The sequence below is a fragment of the Panthera tigris genome, chromosome B2, assembly GCF_018350195.1.
Source record: "Panthera tigris isolate Pti1 chromosome B2, P.tigris_Pti1_mat1.1, whole genome shotgun sequence".
NCBI lineage: Eukaryota > Metazoa > Chordata > Mammalia > Carnivora > Felidae > Panthera > Panthera tigris.
Window position 1 is genome coordinate 41,348,165 of NC_056664.1, and position 18,247 is coordinate 41,366,411.

Sequence of the window (18,247 nt, forward strand, 5' to 3'; positions counted from 1 at the left end):
CCTTTCAGAACAGAGAAGAGGATCCTGTTCTGATAGAAGTCCACCAAGTAAAGGAAACCTGAGTAACCTGGGCTGACTGGTAAGTAAGTAGTCCTGGACAGCCCCCCAACTTCATGGAAGGGTGTAGAAGCCCAGCTCATGGCAGGTCTAGAGACACATCTGGCTGCAGTCAGTTACGCATCCAACTTCCACTCAGGTCATGATCTCACGGTTCATGAGTTTGAGCCCTGTGTCAGGCTCTGTGCTGACAGCTCGGAGCCTGGAGCCTGCTTCAGATTCTGTGCCTCCCTCTCTCTCTGCCCCTCCCCCACTCACACTCTGTCTCTCTTAAAAAAATAAACAAAAACAAAAAGAGAAAATAGTGGGAAACTCTGGACAGTTACTTAAAAATGAGGACCCCACTGTAGCAGACACTTAGTTACTGGGGATGTAACAGGAATAGGAAAAAGTCCCTTCCCTGATAGTTTACATTCTAATGAGGAAGACAGGTGACAAATGAACAAGTGAAATAAAACAATGTCAGGCAGTGATAAGTGCTATGAAGAAAAATAAAGCAAAGGAAGAATAAGCGTGGCTGGGTTGTTTTTTATGTTTTATTTATTTTTTGAGAGACAGAGGGGGAGAGAGGGAGAATGGGTGGGGGAGGGGCAGAAAGAGGGACAGAGGATCTGAAGTGGGTTCTGCGTGGACAGGCTGACAGCAGCGAGCCCAACACAGAGCTCGAACTCACAAATGACAAGATCATGACCTGAGCTGAAGTCGGATGCTCAACTGACTGAGCCACCCAGGCCCCCCACTAGTTTTTATAGGTTGATCATGGAACACCTCTCAGAGGTGACAACTGAGCAGAGTATCTGAATGAAGCAGGGGAACAGGCCACGTATACAGTTGGGAGGAAAATTATCCTAATAGAGGAAATAGCAAGTGCAAAAGCTCTGAGGTGGGAGTATGCCGGAGGAACACAGCAAAAGAGCCAACAGAGAGAAAAGCTAGATGTACATCTCACCCACCCCAAACTGCTAGTTCTACAGGAACTGACCTGGCTACAAAAGGGACAATATTTAGGAGTCTAAGGGCAGACCTCTGAGGGCCAAACAACAAGCTCACTTACCATCTCCATCTGTAGGGGGAGCAGTACCATGGTCAGCACCTTTCTTTGAAACACAGCATACCGCTAAAGCAAGAAAGTGGGGTTACTGGACTGAACAATAGCCACCTCAGGCCAATGAATTCCAAACGGTCTTCAGGCAGGTGAAGATGGGGGAAAGTGGGACACTGTCTAGGCACAAAATCACTTTTACCAGGAGAAACAGAGGTGTTTGACCAGACTGCTCTGGTCCCTCTTTAAGTTCAGCTAACTAGAGAGAAATTATAGGATTCTCGGAGAGTAAGTAACCAAAAGAGGAAGCCTGATACATCCTTGGTCTATTTTGGATCCCAAACAAATGAAATGACCAACAAAGAAAATTGGGCGTCTTCATGTCGTCTAAGAATTAAGAATTCTCCATATTCTGACAAAACTAGGAAGTTACAACTACCATTGATCGAAATTCCTCTTGCTTTGCAATTCGTAGGATGTCCTTAAGTTGATTTGACTACCTGGTTTCTATCTAGTTAATTATTTCTTAATTAATCTGTCAGTATTGCTGTAAACATGCCTTAAGGGAGGTGGGTGAGTGACCAGTTCTTCTTCTAGAAAAAGTCTTCTCTACTACCCCTAATTCCCACATGCCACTTACTGATTAGGTCCATGACTTCTCGGGTTAACATCCTCACCAGTTGTTCCTCTAACATCTCTTGAGACTCTGGGTTTTCATCTGCGGTCTCATCTTCTCCACTGCAGAAAAGCAGGGGGCCAAGTTCCATGGGAGTGCAAAAGGGAAGGTCAAGGAAAACAGTGACCTTAACCAGACCCTCTGTGCTCATTTCCTTCTCCTGGCTCCCTTTGGTCTACATTTCACACAAATGTTGGGAACGGACAGCAATGATCCACTGAGGAAGACGTTATTATTTGACAATATCCAGTTGGATAGAGGTCCTGGATCAAAATCCAAAGTGGATAAGGATGTCTCAGTATCCTCCTAAGGCAGCTGAAGATGCCCCCTATGAAGACTTGACCTGAGTATGCCTAATGGTCACAGACAAGCCATCTACCATCCAGGCTGAGGATGACCATAACCTAGTGCTTTCTAGCCTTGAATGGCAGAACTTCCCCTTCCCACTGTCTCTCATCTCCCACCCCAAAGCTGGCTGCCAGTACTTCCACAGGAGGAGAGATGTTCCTTACCACAGCAGGCTCCTCTGGTTGATGACGTGCCATTTCTGGGAAAGCCTCTGGGAAAACAAAAGGGAAATAAATGGCAGTAGTGGTGAGGAGGTTGGAACACACAATATCTAAGTCCACTTCATGATCAGAATTAGCCAAGGATGATCCTAGATCTCAATGACAGAGCCCTGGGAGACCCCATAAGGTAAACAAAGTGATGAGGACAGTGTACGAAACACTTCTTTGCTTCAAAAGGATCAACAATACTATAGAATTCCCAGGTCTCTCTGGACACATCTGTTCTCCACCCAGCTGGTCCTCCTGCTTAATTCCACCATCAGGGAAACAGACCCAGGGGAAGCACTCCCCTGACCACCTCTCCTCAGTTAATAGGAGGTCAGGAGCAGAAGTGGAGTCTGCAGGTCTTCAAGGGCAACCAAACCAGTTTAGTTCTCGGGGGTGCTCAATCCACTGCAGCAAGGAAAAGTCTGCTGGAGTGGGACAGCTGTGTGGCTATCTGGACAGAGCCAGGAAATACTTTCAGGAACTCCTGACTTGCAAGACTCATGAGAGGCCAACCTGCCCAAGAGGGCTCTTTGCTATCCTTTCTGACCGATCTCTTACCATGTGGAGGTAGGTGAAAAGAGGTCCAAGGATTGGAGACACCAGGGCTTCATAGTGCTCTGGGGGACAGAAGAGCACCAGAGGCTTCACAAAGACCCATGCCGCGGCAGGTTAAGAAGTTTTAGAACATGAGCACATACCCCTCCCATTCCAAGGCATCCCCTCACCTGCCAGGCTGGAAACCTGCCAGGCAGCAGGCTATGCCCTCGGGCAGAGTCAACCCCCAAAGGACCTGCAAGATGCCATGGACATTCTGTCTTAACAGGCAAAACTCTTCAAGCTCTTTTCCAGAAATCCCAGGCTGCCCATTATGGGCACTTATTTGCCTGGAAGGAAAAAAGAAGAGGGACACCTTCATAATAAACTCTCTTTTACCATTCTCCTTGTAACTTCTGGGAAGAGAGATACTCTCGAAAACAGAAAAGAGTCCAAATGAGAATGAAGTATGAGGAGGCACCTGACAGGATACAGAAAAGAGATAAAAGCTTTTATCTTTCACATTTCCAAGAAGTGGGATGGGCAAGATCTACCCCTCAGGAGAACACTTTCAAGACCCCTGGACTGCCTCCATATTTTTCCTGCCATTTATATGAATCTTTTTTTCTGTTTAATGGGGTTATCACACACATAGATAAAGGATTCCATCTATTCCACACTGCTCAGCTCTGCCTCCTCCGGTGTCTGACAGCTGTTCCTGTCTTCAATCTTCTGGCCCTCTGGGTTATCTAGGGACTTTGGAAAGGATATGAAGCATGGGTCTGAGTCGGTAGTCGGGAATATTGTTCAAGTTGACAAAGGCCGAGCTGAGGAGCTGAGTAGCAAGGTGCTCCACGGTGTAAAAGTCCTGCTGCATGGAAGGACCTGCCTTCCCTAGGATATGGAAACTGTAAGGGAAGAACCACAGCATTTACATCCCACATTTGTTATTATTAGTTCTGAATGCCCCAGGAATTTCTAGTCTACACTTCTCAGCTAGAAAAGAAACTGCATTTACTCCTTAAGAGAACTTAAGCTTAATCAGTAACACACCCCTCACCCACCTTTAAGCTTAGACACTTGATAGATGTTTATTTATTTTGAGAGAGAGCACGAGAGCATGTGTGAGTGGGGGAGGGGCAGGGGGAAGGACGGAGGGAGGGAGGGAGGGAGGGAGAGAGAGAGAGAAAGAGAGAAAGAGAAAGAGAGAGAGAAAGAGAAAGAGAAAGAGAAAGAGAAAGAGAGAAAGAAAATCCCAAGCAGGCTCTGTGCTGTCAGTGCAGAGCCTGACATGGGGCTCGATCCCATGAACCATGAGATGATGACCTGAACTGAAACCAAGAGTTGGATGCTCAACTGACTGAGCCAGCCAGGTGCCCCGATGTAGCATCTTTTTAAAGACAGATGTTGGCACCCAAGAGCAACAATAGCAATCATTACTTCATAAGCAATATGGATTGTCAATGAAGATTCTCTTTTTGTTAGCTTGGCTGATTGGAGCGGTGGGTGACTAAGGACAATGCCTGGAGTGTGGTGTGCTACAGGAGGGCAAGTTACCTCCCCATCCTACAACCAGGACCCAAAGACAAAGTCCGGCTAGCTGCCTCCAGAGGCAGCCTGGGTGGCACAGTCAGTCAAGTGTCCGAGTCTTGATTTCAGCTCAGATCATGATCTCACCGTTTTTGAGATCGAGCCCTGAGCTGGGCTCTGCACTTATAGTGTGGAACCTCCTTGGGGTTCTCTCCCTCTCTCTGTCCCTCCCCTGCTCATGCTCTCACAAAAAAAAGCAGCTATGAGTAGTGAGGGCTCTGAGAAAATGCATCACCACTCACTGTATCTTATACTGTGGTCTCATCATTTTAGGCACTGGAAGCAGACAAGTTAGGCATAAAATCTCACTCAAGTCATGGCTAGGACTGAGGCACTATGACAATTATAAAAAAGCATACACATGAAAGCCAGCCAGTTCATTTTGGTGTGGCACTACAATCACTGGTCTCCTGTCAAATTCTTGCTTCATCTTACCTGTACACTAGAATTCTACATCGAAAGTCCTATCCATGACATTCCTTTACTATGCATGTCTAAACAGAAAATATGGAGGGGCGCCTGGGTGGCTCGGTTGGTTAAGTGTCCAACTTCGGCTCAGGTAATGATCTCACTTGTTTGTGAATTTGGGCCCCGCATCGGGCTCTGTGCTGACAGCTCGGAGCCTAGAGCCTGCTTTGGATTCTTGTCACCTTCTCTCTCTGCCCCTCCCCCTCTCACACTCTGTCTCTCTCTCTCTCTCAAAAATAAACATTAAAAATTTTAAAAAGAAATAAAAAGAAAATATGGGGAGATAGCGTCAGTTCCTTACCAGTTTTCATAGAGGGTGCAGAAGAAACGCTGCATTCTTTCCAAGACCGTTTTGTAGACAGGAGAGTCATTCAGTTCCAAGAGGGGCTGAGGTAATCCTATGGAGAAAGATGGGTCAGGAACATGCTGTTCTGCTGCCAAGGGTCTTACCTGCCAACACCCTACAGCAGGCAGATATGGTTTGGAAGTGGGGGTGAGAAGTGCTGTAAACGCAAAACAGCTGGCCGAGTCTTCTACCAGCTGGAGGTGCTAAGAGCTTCCCTCAAAGTGACTGTTACAACACTGTTTTGGTGGGGAAAGGTGGAAACTATTTAAGTATGCAGGACTTCAGACTAGACCTGGGCACTCCAACTTTTGCTGGGGGGTTTCTCCAGATGGGACTTATACCAAAACACACAATGACAGCTCAAAATGATCTCTCCAAAAGCACTGGGAATGCCCTCTTCCCTTTTTCAGTTGTGGAACCTCTTTTTCAAGCAACATTTTAAGCAAAAGCCCAAGATATATAGCAGATCAAAATGATCTGATCATGAAACTAATGAAACCCAAAATGAAAACTAATCATAGTATAATTTAAGAGTTCTATAAGATCCAAAAGATCTATACATCCCATCAGAGACAGTTTTATATTTCAAGTCTTGCTCATGGCTGGAAGCTGCTAGAGGGGAACTGTTTGTCCATTCTAGTATGTTTTGGGTCACCATCTATTTCTACAACAGGAATTCCTGGCTTAGTTTGAATGGCTGAATGGAGGCGAGGGTAATGGGTGGTAAAGCGACAGCTACTTTTTAAATTGATTGCAAGATATTTCTTGGAAGTTCTTCTCCTTTTTTTCCCCCTGTAATGTGGACCTTAATGCAGTGGTGCTACAGGAAATGGTCCAGGACCATGTAGGCCGAGGCAGACACAAGTTCCGGAAAGGCAAACTAACACCCTTCCTTTCATGAATGTCACAGCTGGGGAATGCTCACTGCTTAATCACAACTAGGCCCAGGCAGAGGTTATGGTTGGGAATGAAGAGATACCGTGGGGACTGTGATGGTGAGCCAGCATGAAGCTTTAGAAATGGGCACACGGTTTATTTAGACAACTCTGGATGTCTCTGGCTCTAACTTCTAACCACTGCCTTGCTCTCTATTCCAGCCACATGAGTCACCATTCTCTATTCCCTAGACATACCAAGCTCTTTCCTACATGCCTCAGGATCTTCTACCTGCCATTCTGCTTGCCCACAATGCTCAACATCTTCTCTTGCCCCCCAGCCTGATGAGATCTTTCCTACTCCTCCTTCAAGTCTCCACTAGGAGGTAGTCTTCTGATTCCTCTCCAACACTGGGTGAGGTCTCCCAATAAACACATGGCCACTTTCCTTTACAGCACATGTCACACGATTGCACAGTTATCTGCTAATGGGAAGAATGAGTTAAAGCAACATTCGAATCAAGGTAACAAATGGGAAACATGGTTTAGGATCTATTCCTTTGAAATTTTTGGTAACACATATAATATTTTGCTAATTAAAGCAATTTGAACTTAACCATTTTAACGCCTTTTTTCTTCACATATGAAAGCAGGAAAGTATGCTAATATCCTTCATGGCAGAAAACCGTGGTTTATTTATAATCTAAAGACTCTGACACATGCCACTACACAGGGTTAACACAGGGGAGAAACAGCCTCCAAAGACCTCTCTACCCTAAGATAATGAAGTAAACGCACTTGTTCCTAGAGACCCTGTAGGAACTCCATGACAAAAACAGTCAAGTAGTGCTAGGTGAGAAGGAGGTGATGACACACAGCACACTGAAGCTGCCTGAGGAGTCCGTGAGAGATAAGGCAAACTTCAAGACAAGAAAAAAAAAGTTAGATTTCTTACCCAAAATAGCAGATTTTTCCGCTTCAAGCATATCCAGAGCCTTTGTGAAAGGCTCTGCCATCTTGGCTAGCATTTCTGGTGCATATAAAGTATTGTGAGTTCTGCAAGAAACAAGGATACTATGTGAACTTTTCCTAGTCTGCTGCAGAAGGAAAGAATGAGTTTCACCTTGTAATTCAGGTGAAATACTTTACATAGACAAGATCTCCCTGTCAACACTGCTCCCTGCAGGGAAAAGAAAATAGGGTATAAACATTTAAATGTTTCCCTGGAAACAGGAATAGAGTATTTGGTTGTATAGTATTCAACACCTAGAAGCAATCAAGACGAGAAGCAAATCCTACAGACAGCTGGATGGCATCACAGTCTAAAGCCAGAAAGGGAAATTCTTTTAATCCTGAGACAATTGCCTAAACACTCCCAATTTGCAGACTGCAGGTGACATAGGATGAAATGTCAGAGGCACTGTGTTTTTATAGGCAGGAACACAGAGAAGGTAATAAAATGCCCCTACTTTTCAGATATTTGGGTCTCACTCTAAGAGCATGGACCCTAGAATGCTCTGATAGTTGTTTCTGCCTCCTCAAAGAAGAGTCACAGTTCCCAACATGAGACCAAAATGACTCACCGGAGCACTCACTGGCTGTGCATGGCTAGGGAGCAATGACCATAGGCCCGAGCTACCTGCCATCCACAGATGTCAGCCCTCTTGCCCATAACCAACGGCACCACGGAACCATCTACAGCCGGAGAGCATATCTACTTATTTTTCTTCTAAAAGTTAATTATAAAAACATTTCAAACAGAGAGAAAATTACATAAGAGACACCATCAGGATTAAATATTTAAGCAGCACACCGACCAGATCATTTTAGACCATGCTTATTTAAGTTAAAAAAATGCTCAGCACTGTTTTCTTTTCCAGTTTTATTTAAGTAACCTCTGCAGCCAACATGGGGCTCAAACTCATGACCCTGAGATCAAGAGTCGCATGCTCTTCTGAGCCAGCCAGGTACCCTCAACATTGTACATCTAATCATTTACACTCAGTACAATCATTTAAACTTTTAGAATACCAATTAATTCCAGTATGTCTCCCCTCAGAGCTAGTAAGTTTGTCTCCATTTCTAGCAATGAGCTTTTCTGCAGAGGTATCCTTGGGTACGTGTGCGAGAGTCTGTTATGTCTCTATGGTGGACACAGACAGGTAGAATCACTGGATACTGGTGCTTTGCAACTCATGGGTTGCAGATACCTTCTCCCGGTCTGTGGCTGATTTGCTTACATTGATATTTCCAGTAGGCTTTATGCCCCCTGTTTTTCCCATTTTGGTAAAATACATATAAAATTGAGCATTTTTAAAAAACATTTTTATTTTTAAGTAATCTCTACACTCAACGTGGGGCTTGAATTTAGAACCCTGAGATTAAGAGTTGCATGCTCTACCAACTGAGTCAGTCAGGCACCCCCAAATTTATCATTTTTAAGCATACAGTTCAGTGGTGCTACATACACTCATACTGTTGTGCAACCTTCACCATCCCCCTCCCCCCATTTTTGGCTTATAAAACTGAAACTCTGTACCTACTAAACAATATCTCCCCATTCCTCTCTCCCCCAGCTCCTGGCAACCACTATACTGTCTTTATGATTCTGACCATACTAAGCATCTTGTATAACTGGAACCATATAGGATCTGTCCTTTTGTGACTGGTTTATTTCACTTAGCACAATGTCCTCAAGGTTCATTAATGTTGTAGCATATTGAAGAATTTCCTTCCGTTTAAAAGCTGAATGATACTCTATGGCACCTAATCTATCACATTCATCCTCTGATGGACACTTGGGTTGCTTCCACATTTTTTAAAAAAGATTTTATTTTTAAGTAATCTCTACACCCAATGTGGGGCTCGAACTTACAACCCCGATATCAAGAGTCACATGCTCTACTGACTGAGCCAGCCGGGGCACTCCTGCTTCCACGTTTTAGCTAGAGTGAATAGTCCTGCTATGAATTTGAGTATATAAATACCTCTTTGAGACCCTGCTTTCAATTCTTTTGAAAACTCACAAATGGAATTGTTGGATCATATAGCATTTTTTTTTCTTTTTTTTTGAGGAACTGTTCAACTCTTTTCTGCAGCAGCTGTACCATTTTATATACCCACCAACGCTGTACTCCCACGATTCATATTACTTTGAGTGACCACAGGTTCTTTAGGTTGTTCCTTTTCCCTTAATCTTTTTTTTCATTTTCAGCCTCATTAATTTCCATTGTCCTATCTGCACTTCTTTAAAAAAATTATTTTAGTAATCTCTACACCCAATATGGGACTTGAACTCATGACCCTGAGGTCAATAGTCACATGCTCCTCTGACTGAGCCAGCCAGGCAGCCCTGCACTCTGCTGTTGAAATCCGCCTTTGAATCTCTCTAGTGAATTTTTCATTTCAGTTACTGTACTTCTCAGCTCTAGCATTTTTTTGGTTCCTTTTAGGTTTTGTTTCTTTATTGATATTACCATTTTGTTCACACATTATTTCTTTCTCCACATCTTTCTCTAATTCTTTGAGCATCTTTAAGACAGCTGTTTTATTTTCTTAATTAAATTTTTTTTTAATCTTTATTTATTTTCGAAAGAGAGAGAGAGAGAGAGAGAGAGCATAAATGGGGAAGGGGGAAGGAGACGCAGAATCTGAAGCAGGCACCAGGCTCTGAGCTGTCAGCAAAGAGCCCAACGTGGGGCTCGAACCCATGAACTATGAGATCATGACCTGAGCCGAAGTCGGACACTCAACCGACCAAGCCACCCAGGCGCCCCAAGACAGCTGTTTTAAAGTCTTTGTCCAGTAGATCTCCCATTAGATCTTCTTCAGAGACGGATTCTGTTAATTTATTTTCTCCTCTGAATGGGTCATATTTTCCTGTTTCTTTGCATGCCTTCTGATTTTTGGCTGAACACCAGACATTTGGGTCTAATGTTGTGGTTAATTCTGAAAATCATATTCTTCTCCTTCCCCATCCTGTTGTTTGATTGTTGTAGGCTATCTCTGTGCCAAAGATCCACTGAGGTATTAACTTAATGGTTTTTCAGGTCTTTTCTGAGCCTTTCCCTGGTCATGCATGACCACTTTTTAATTTTCCCCATATATGCAGTTTAGAATGCCCTAATCTTTAAAGTGTGGCTCACAAAAAGGAAAGGCAAAAAATGAAGGGGGGGAGGGACTGGCCCTTTAAATCTCCTCAATGTTACTTCAGTAGGAAGGGAAGAGGCTTACAACAATGGGAAAAGGTACAATAACCACTGCCAACTTCTGTATCTGCACCTCTGTGATCAGAAGTAGCAATCAGTGATCAGAGCACAGATCTCTAATATTTAGGGAGCTAGATCCATTTTGCTCACCCTGGCTCTGCAAGCTGTGTACAAACTGTTCCAGAAACACCAGCTGCCTGTCAAAGGGCTGGGGTCTGGGTAGCTGCTACTGTGCTAGGAGCTGATATTGATTGAAATTACCACAATTTACTGTTCAAATCTTCCCCTAGAAGGTGCAAGCCTTCAAGATTCCAGAGTTCCAAAATCAACACAGATTCTGCCAATACAACTGTTCTCTAGATGGGGTGACAGATTCCTGGTGCTTCCTACTCTGTCATCTTCCTGGGCTTTAGTTTTTTTGTTGCTGTTGTTGATTTATTTATTTTGAGAGAGAGAAAGTGAGAACACGAGTGGGGGAGGGGCAGAAAGAGGGAGAGAGAATCCCAAGCAGGCTCCGTGCTGCCAGCGCAGAGTCCGACACAGGGCTTGAACTCACGAAACCGTGAGATCATTGACCTGAGCTGAAATCAAGAACTGGAGGTTTAACCAACTGAGCCACCCAGGCGCCCCCTCCTGGGCTTTTGTTTTAACACAAACGTACTGACCTTTACCGTGGTTTTTCTTGCATCTTGTTTAAGAAATCATTCACGGAGCAGGCAAATCTTTGACAGCCACATTAAAAAGGCTTCAGGAGCATTCAGAAAGGAGCAGTTAACTCTCATGGAGAGAATGAAGGGTCAGGTAACATTGGAGTTAAAGCCTGATGACTTAATAGGCATTTGAGGCAAAGAAGAGGAAAGGTGAGGGGGAACAGCATGAGCAAAGGTGAGTAAGAGGATGGCACACTTAGAAACAAGGTGGGGGCTGATACGCATATATTACACACTAGTCTCATAGCCCTCCTCCTGTACCAAGGCAGGGGTAGAAGAAACTGCATCCTAAGTTGTGGCCTTGTGGTCATTCTTTAATTTATCTGAGCTTTCTGAGCCTGGCTGTGGCCTAGAGTCACTAAGCCATGGGCATGGATACACTAATAGCCAATTGTTGGAATTGCTGCTAAATGCAGTTGTGCCCCAAGTTTGTGCTCATTTCCTGGAATGAAGAGTAACACAAAAGACTACATTTTTCCTTTTAAAGATTTTATTTTTAAGTAATCTCTACACCCAATGTGGAGCTTGAACTCACAACCTCAAGATCAGGAATCACATGCTCCACCAAAGGAGCCAGCCAGGCGCCCTGAAAATTAATCATTTTCAAATGTATACAATTCAGTGGTATTTATGACATTCACAATGTTGTGCAATCACCAGCTCAACTTTTAAAGGTTTCACACCAGGGAACTATAGGGGCCAAGGAACTGTAGGGGCCAAGGACAGATCACATTCTTCCCCCATAACCATTAAGTAGAATAGTTACAGGGGGCCTGGGTGGCTCAGTTGGTTAAGCATCCTACTCTTGATCTTGGCTCAGGTTATGATCTCACGGTTTGTGAGATGGAGCCCTACATCAGGCTCAGTGCTGTCAGTGTGAAGCCTGCTTGGGATTCTTTCTCCCTCTGCCTTCCCCTGCACACTTGCACTAAAAATGTAGGAACAGTTAAGTAGTAGCAGGTTATCTCCATTTCTCCCTTCCCGCAACTTCTGGCAACCACCAATTTACTGTTTCTATAGATTTACCTATTCTAGATATTTCACACAAAGGGAATTACACAATAGCGGTCTTCTGTGTCTGGCTTCTTTCACTTAGCATAATGTTTTCAAGATTCAGCTACATTATAAAATGCTAACAGTACTTCATTCCTTCTTATGGCTGAACAAAATCCCATTATGTGCACATACAATGTTTTGTTCATCCATTCAACCACGGAAGGACATTTGAGTTGTTTCCACCAAATGGCTACCGTGATACAGTGCTGGAAGAACAATTGTCAGCAAGTATTTGTCTGCGTCAACAAGTGTTCGTTTGTGTACTTACTGGCAATTCTTTTGGGTACATACATGTGAGTGGAAATGCTAAGTCGTGTAATTCTATATTTAATTTTCTGAAAAGTTGCCAAAGTATTTTCCATAGTAGTTGAACCATTTTATGTTCCCATAGGCAATGAACAAGGGTTTCTCCTCATCCTTGTCAACACGTAGAATTTTGTTTTTTTTTTTAATTATTACTTTTTGGGGCACCTGGGTGGCTCAGTTGGTTAAGCCTCCAACTTCAGTTCAGGTCATGATCACACAGTTTGTGGGTCTGAGCCCTGCGATGGGCTTCGTGCTAACAGCTCAGAGCCTGGAGCCTGCTTCAGATTGTGTCCCCCCCTCTCTCTCTGCTTCTCCCCCACTCACATTCTCTCTCAAAAATAAACATGAAAAAAACATTTTTTTAATTAAAAAATTATTACTTTTTATTACAACCATCCTACTGAATGTGGAATGGTAGCTCATAGTTTTGATTTGCATTTTCCTAATGTCTAATGATGATGAGCATATTTTCATGGGCTTGTTGGCCATTTGATAACTTCTTTGGAACAATGTCTGGTTTTTGCCCATTTTTTTAACGTTTTAATGTTTATTTTTATTTTTGAGAGACAGAGCATGAACGGGGGAGGGGCGGAGGGAGAGGAGGAGAGGAGGAGAGGGAGAGGAGGGGGAGAGGAGGGGGAGAGGGGGAGAGGGGGAGAGGGGGAGAGGGGGAGAGGGAGAATCCAAAGCAGGCTCCAGGCTGTCAGCACAGATACTGACGCAGGGCTTGAACTCACAAACCGTGAGATCATGACCTGAGCCGAAGTCAGACGCTTAACTGACTGAGCCACCCAGGTGCCCCTCTTTTGCCCATTTTCTGATTGGGTCATCATTCTACAGGTCTTATGGCAGCACCGAATTATTTTGAGAATTAACTTTATAGTGAATTGAGACTGAGGAGTTTGAAACTGAGAAGTTTGAGTCCCCTAACTTTGTTCTTCTTTTTCAAGATTGTTTTAGCTTTCTGGGGCCCCTTGCAATTCCATATTAATCTGAAGATCCCAACTTTTCTATTTCTGCAAAAAAGGCCATTGGAATTTTAACAAGGATTGCATTGAATCTGTAGTTTGCTTTGTGTAGTTTTCTATCTTAACAAAAGTAAATCTTCCAATTCATGATTATGGGATTCCTTTCCATTTATTTAGATCATCTTTAATTTCAGGAATGTTTTGTACTGCTCAGTGGTCTCCATCTGACCCACTAGGAATGACACTGTCCAACAGAAATATGATGTAAGCCACATAAGCCAATTAAAATTTTCTAGCCAGGCAAACTTAAAAAAGCAAAAACAAGTTACATTAATTATATTTTAATTAACCCAATGCACCAAAAAAAAAAAAAAAAAAAAAAAAAAATCAAAAACAAACAAAAAACAAAAAACCCATCATTTCAACATCAATACAAAAAATTATTAACAAGATATATCACATTCCTTCTTTGTACTAAGTTTTCGAAATCTGGTGTGTATTTTATACTTAAACCTTACCTCAATTCAGATTAATCACATTTCAAGTGCTCAAGAGCCAGTCTTGTGTTATAAGACTATTTGACAAGGAGTTAAAACTCAAAGCTCCAATACACAACTGGAGAGAATGTAAATGAGTACATCCCTTTAGAAAACTATCTGGTTCTAGACGTCTATAAAACCGAAAATATGCATATCTTATAAACTAAGAACTCCACTCCTACATGTAGGATTCCGTCCCAACCCAACAGAAATTATGTGTACACCAAACACATTTACTAGAATACAAACTGCAGCACCACTGCACTGTTTGTCATAATGAAATGCTGGAAACTACTGAAAAGTCAATGCTAAATGACTAAGTGACAGCATAATTACATGATAGACTACCACACCTGCAACGAGAATGAACAAACCACAACTACATGCAGTAACTTGGATGACTCTCACAAACATGTTACTGAGCAAGAGAAGCCGGACAAGAAGGCATGCATGCTTCTGACTAATAAAGCTCAGAAAACCAGGCAAAATGTTGAAAGGTAAGAATAGTGGTTACCCTTGAGGAATGGGTTAATGACCGTTTGCTAATGTTGTTTGTTGATCTGGATGCTGATCACACGGATGTGTCCGCTTTGTGAAAATTCATCTACATGCACCCATAATTCCTATCCTTTTCTTATATCTGTTTGTGCCCTTATATACTTCAAGATAAAATTTACTGAAAAAACAAGACAAAACTCTAATAGCTCCAGATGTACATGACTTAAAAGAATGGAACTGCTCCATAACCATGGTAAACACTTCTCAAAATCTCTTTTGATTGACTTTGGGATTTTTCAAAAACACTGAACTCTTAGAAAAGTATAGGGACAACCATACTATTGAGGTCTCGCCAAAACAGAAACGAACCATCTTTCCAAGTCTGGGTTCTTACCACATGGCCTCCAGCCACAAGCCTAGAAAGGCCCAGTTGATGTGTGTGTTGCTACCCGGCCTCATCACTTTCAGTTTTCTCCAAGCTACAGAAGAACCTTTTGGTTTTAAAAACATCAATATGGGAAAAAAAACTTTCTTTGATTAAGTATTTTACTACATTCTCAGTATGCATGCCCACTTCTTTATTGAAATCTTTCTTCTTTTTGAAATCAGAACAAAATACTGCCTATTTCCACAGACATATCCCCAGTGACCACTCTTTCAGATACTCCAGCTCTCCAATTTGGTCAACATTAAGACCTTTGATTCTTAAGCTGATGATCTAGGGAGTATGCTTCTAGGGCAGCGTCCCAAAGACATGAGTAATTTGGCTCGCCCAGTTGAGATGCTGCTCTTCCCACCGAGTAAGAGGCCAAAAGCACTGGAACGGAGCTCTAACCTACATATAACTCAGAAATACTATAAAATATAAAAAAGGAATCAAACTTTGCCTTGGCCAGTAAGAACTAAATTCTAGCTATAACCTACTTTTCACTGTCGAATGTCCCTGAATCATCAAATATACCTCAGGTAACCAACAAGCCTAGGCTTGGCCTACTTCCACTTTACACTAGGCTCCTATGATTTGTAACAGTGACTCTGAACCTTTAGTGTATGCACAAACCACCTGGGGATCTTGTTAAAAAACAGATTCAGATTTAATACTAGAGTGGGGCCCCAATTCTGTATTTCAGACAAGTTCTCAGGTGACACTAATGCTGCTGGTCTGAGGAGGAACATGCATCATGCTTTCCTCTGCCACGTTTAGCCACTGCATGTTTGGTCCATTTGAGAGTCATTATTCATAAATTCAGATGAGCTCATTTGAATACCACCCAGAAGGACTACTAGAGAAAGCAACTGTCCTGCTTCCAACAATTTGTTTAGTGACAAAAATCTGGACAAATAAAACCTAAAGTAAAAAGCAGGGATAAAGCATAAAGAAGTCGGGGTGCCTGGGTGGCTCAGTAGGTTAAGCGTCCGACTTTGGCTCAGGTCATGATCTCGCCGTTCCGGAGTTCAGGCCCCATGTCCAGCTCTGTGCTGACGGTTCAGAGCCTGGAGCCTGTTTCAGAGTCTGTGTTTCCCTCTCTCTCTCTGAACCCCCTCCCCCACTGCTCACGTTCTCTCTCTCTTAAAAATAAATAAACATTAAAAAAAAATTAAAGGGGCGCCTGGGTGGCTCAGTCGGTTAAGCGTCCAACTTCGGCTCAGGTCATAATCTCATAGTTAATGAGTTCGAGCCCTGTGCACTGGGCTTTGTACTGACAGCTCAGAGCCTGGAGCCTGCTTCAGATTCTGTGTCTCCCTCACTCTCTCTGCCCCTCCCCTGCTTGCACTCTGTCTCTCTCTCAAAAATAATAAACATTAAAAAAATTTTTTTTTTAAAAAGTATAAAGGAATAGAGGAACACAGAAGAAAGGCTCAAAATGAGAAAAGCCATTTTGGGATTAGGTTCCATGTGTTCACTTGGACAGCAACACTTAAGCAAGCGAGAGCTAGAATTATTTTTAAAAAGAGACCCCAATCTAGAGAGAAAGAAGACCTAATCCCCCATTTACTACCACCATGATCTGAAGAAATGTAAGGAGATTACACTTCTGAGATTCTTAAGGTAAAAGAAACCCACCAACAACAGAAAAACTATTATTCCAACTCACCTTATAAGGGCAAGCAAATTGTCCAGAAGTTTCAGAATCTGTTCTGTGCAAGGGTTACGGAAGATTGGATTGCCACTGGGTGTATAACCCACGACGAATCCCCCAGCTTTGGCCTCTTCTAGGTCAGTGGGCCAGCAAGTTCGCTTCACAACACCCAGAATACTATATACACAAAAGCTCATCTATAGAAAAACATAAAACAAAAGATACCCATAAAGAGCAAGAAAAACCACAAGTGTTATTATCCGTATGCAATGTTATGGCAAACGTGATACAGAAGCCGGAGAGAAGGAAAGGAGCCCCATTTATTTAAATAAATTCCTGTCCCTTCTTTTAAGGTCAATCTAAGAGGGATCCTTTCATTGCCATCTTTAGGACCAGTGGTAGGCTCTAGAAGTTTCCTTTACATGAGGTTGTCCTTCCAGAGGCTCTTGTAGGATCCCAATTAGAAGGTGGCCCGGACATGCTTCACAACCAAGTGTTTAGACTGCCAACATTTCGTCTTGTTTTGGCTGACCTTGCACCCCACCCACCCTCCATCTTGGGCCCTCACAGCTTTTGCTCTAATCCTCACTCATGGCACTCTCAACCAACCTACTACTTGCCAGGTTAAGTAGAATTCTGCCATATTGGAACCAGGAACAATGTTTATTTGAATAGCAAAGAACTAAAAACTCTCAGGTTTGCAAGTTAGATCATCATTTAAGACTCTACTTCCCAGACAGCAGTGGCAGGGAGGACTCATACTGCCCACCAAATTCTGACCTAATTCCTCATTACACTTCACTCTTCAGAGCTATTTAGAGATCCTTAAAGTCAAAATAACGAGTTCAAAGAAAAGACCATCTGCTTTGCTGTAGGAACTAACACAAGAATTCAAGAGTAAAGAAGAAAAGAAAGGAGAAGCTTAGGGAAGTGGAGACTCCCAGATTTCTCATGCACATTAAAAAAAAACAAACATCTTTAAGAAACTCAACAAATGACAACACCCTATTCCCACCTGGGGCCAATGCAGCTTCCCATTCCCAGCCGTTTACTCACTCGTGCACGGTTTAAGCCACAGGGATCCTCCAGGCCTGGGTCACAGCTCTTGCGATCAGCTCCCACATAGGCAATAAAAGCATCAACATCTGACAGCACTCTGAAGGTTGCAGTGGCAAAGACAAGTTATACCATGATTTTAAGCAAAGTGAATTTCTTCCACAAAAGCTAATAAGCTATGATTATTTAGCTCCAAAGAGCAGTTGTTAGAAAGTGAAAGGAACCTAATCATATTGTTAGCTGTCATTTGAAGGTTTAAATTTCTCCTCCCACTTCTTTTTTTTTTTAATATTTACTTTGAGAGAGAGAGAGAGTGAGAGCGAGTGCACACATGCTCAAGTTGGGGAGAGAGAAGGGGAGAGAGAGGGGGAGGGAGAGGGGGAGGGAGAGGGGGAGGGGGAGGGGGAGGGGGAGGGGGAGGGGGAGGGAGAGGGGGAGGGAGAGGGGGAATCCCAAGCAGGATCCATGCTGTCAGCACAGAGCCCAACGCAGGGCTTGATCTCACGAACCTTGGGAACCCTGAGCTGAAATCAAGAGTTGGACGCTTGACCTGATTGAACCACCTGGGCGCCTACTTGTCTTCCCACTTCTAGATGTCATTAGCAAAAAGAATGTGAGCTTTAGAATGCTCCATGGGCACACGTAAGTGTCTACGCGATGCCTACTATACAGCCTCTATT

The 18,247-nt window shown here is 43.2% G+C and overlaps 1 protein-coding gene across 2 annotated transcripts in view; it reads right to left on the bottom strand.

Annotated features, from left to right (window-relative positions):
* The window catches only part of XPO5 (exportin 5), a 48,093-nt gene that overhangs the window by 3,162 nt on the left and 26,684 nt on the right, over positions 1–18,247 (bottom strand). For both annotated transcript variants that reach the window (XM_042986435.1, XM_007085309.2), the window contains exons 19-27: positions 17,568–17,667; positions 16,527–16,708; positions 7,101–7,201; positions 5,226–5,322; positions 3,638–3,774; positions 2,891–2,988; positions 2,288–2,334; positions 1,740–1,837; positions 1,112–1,174 (exon numbers count right to left, since the gene is read on the bottom strand). In XM_042986435.1, coding sequence (XP_042842369.1) covers positions 1,112–1,174; positions 1,740–1,837; positions 2,288–2,334; positions 2,891–2,988; positions 3,638–3,774; positions 5,226–5,322; positions 7,101–7,201; positions 16,527–16,708; positions 17,568–17,667 — 923 coding nt within the window. The remainder of the gene's footprint in view (positions 1–1,111; positions 1,175–1,739; positions 1,838–2,287; positions 2,335–2,890; positions 2,989–3,637; positions 3,775–5,225; positions 5,323–7,100; positions 7,202–16,526; positions 16,709–17,567; positions 17,668–18,247) is intronic.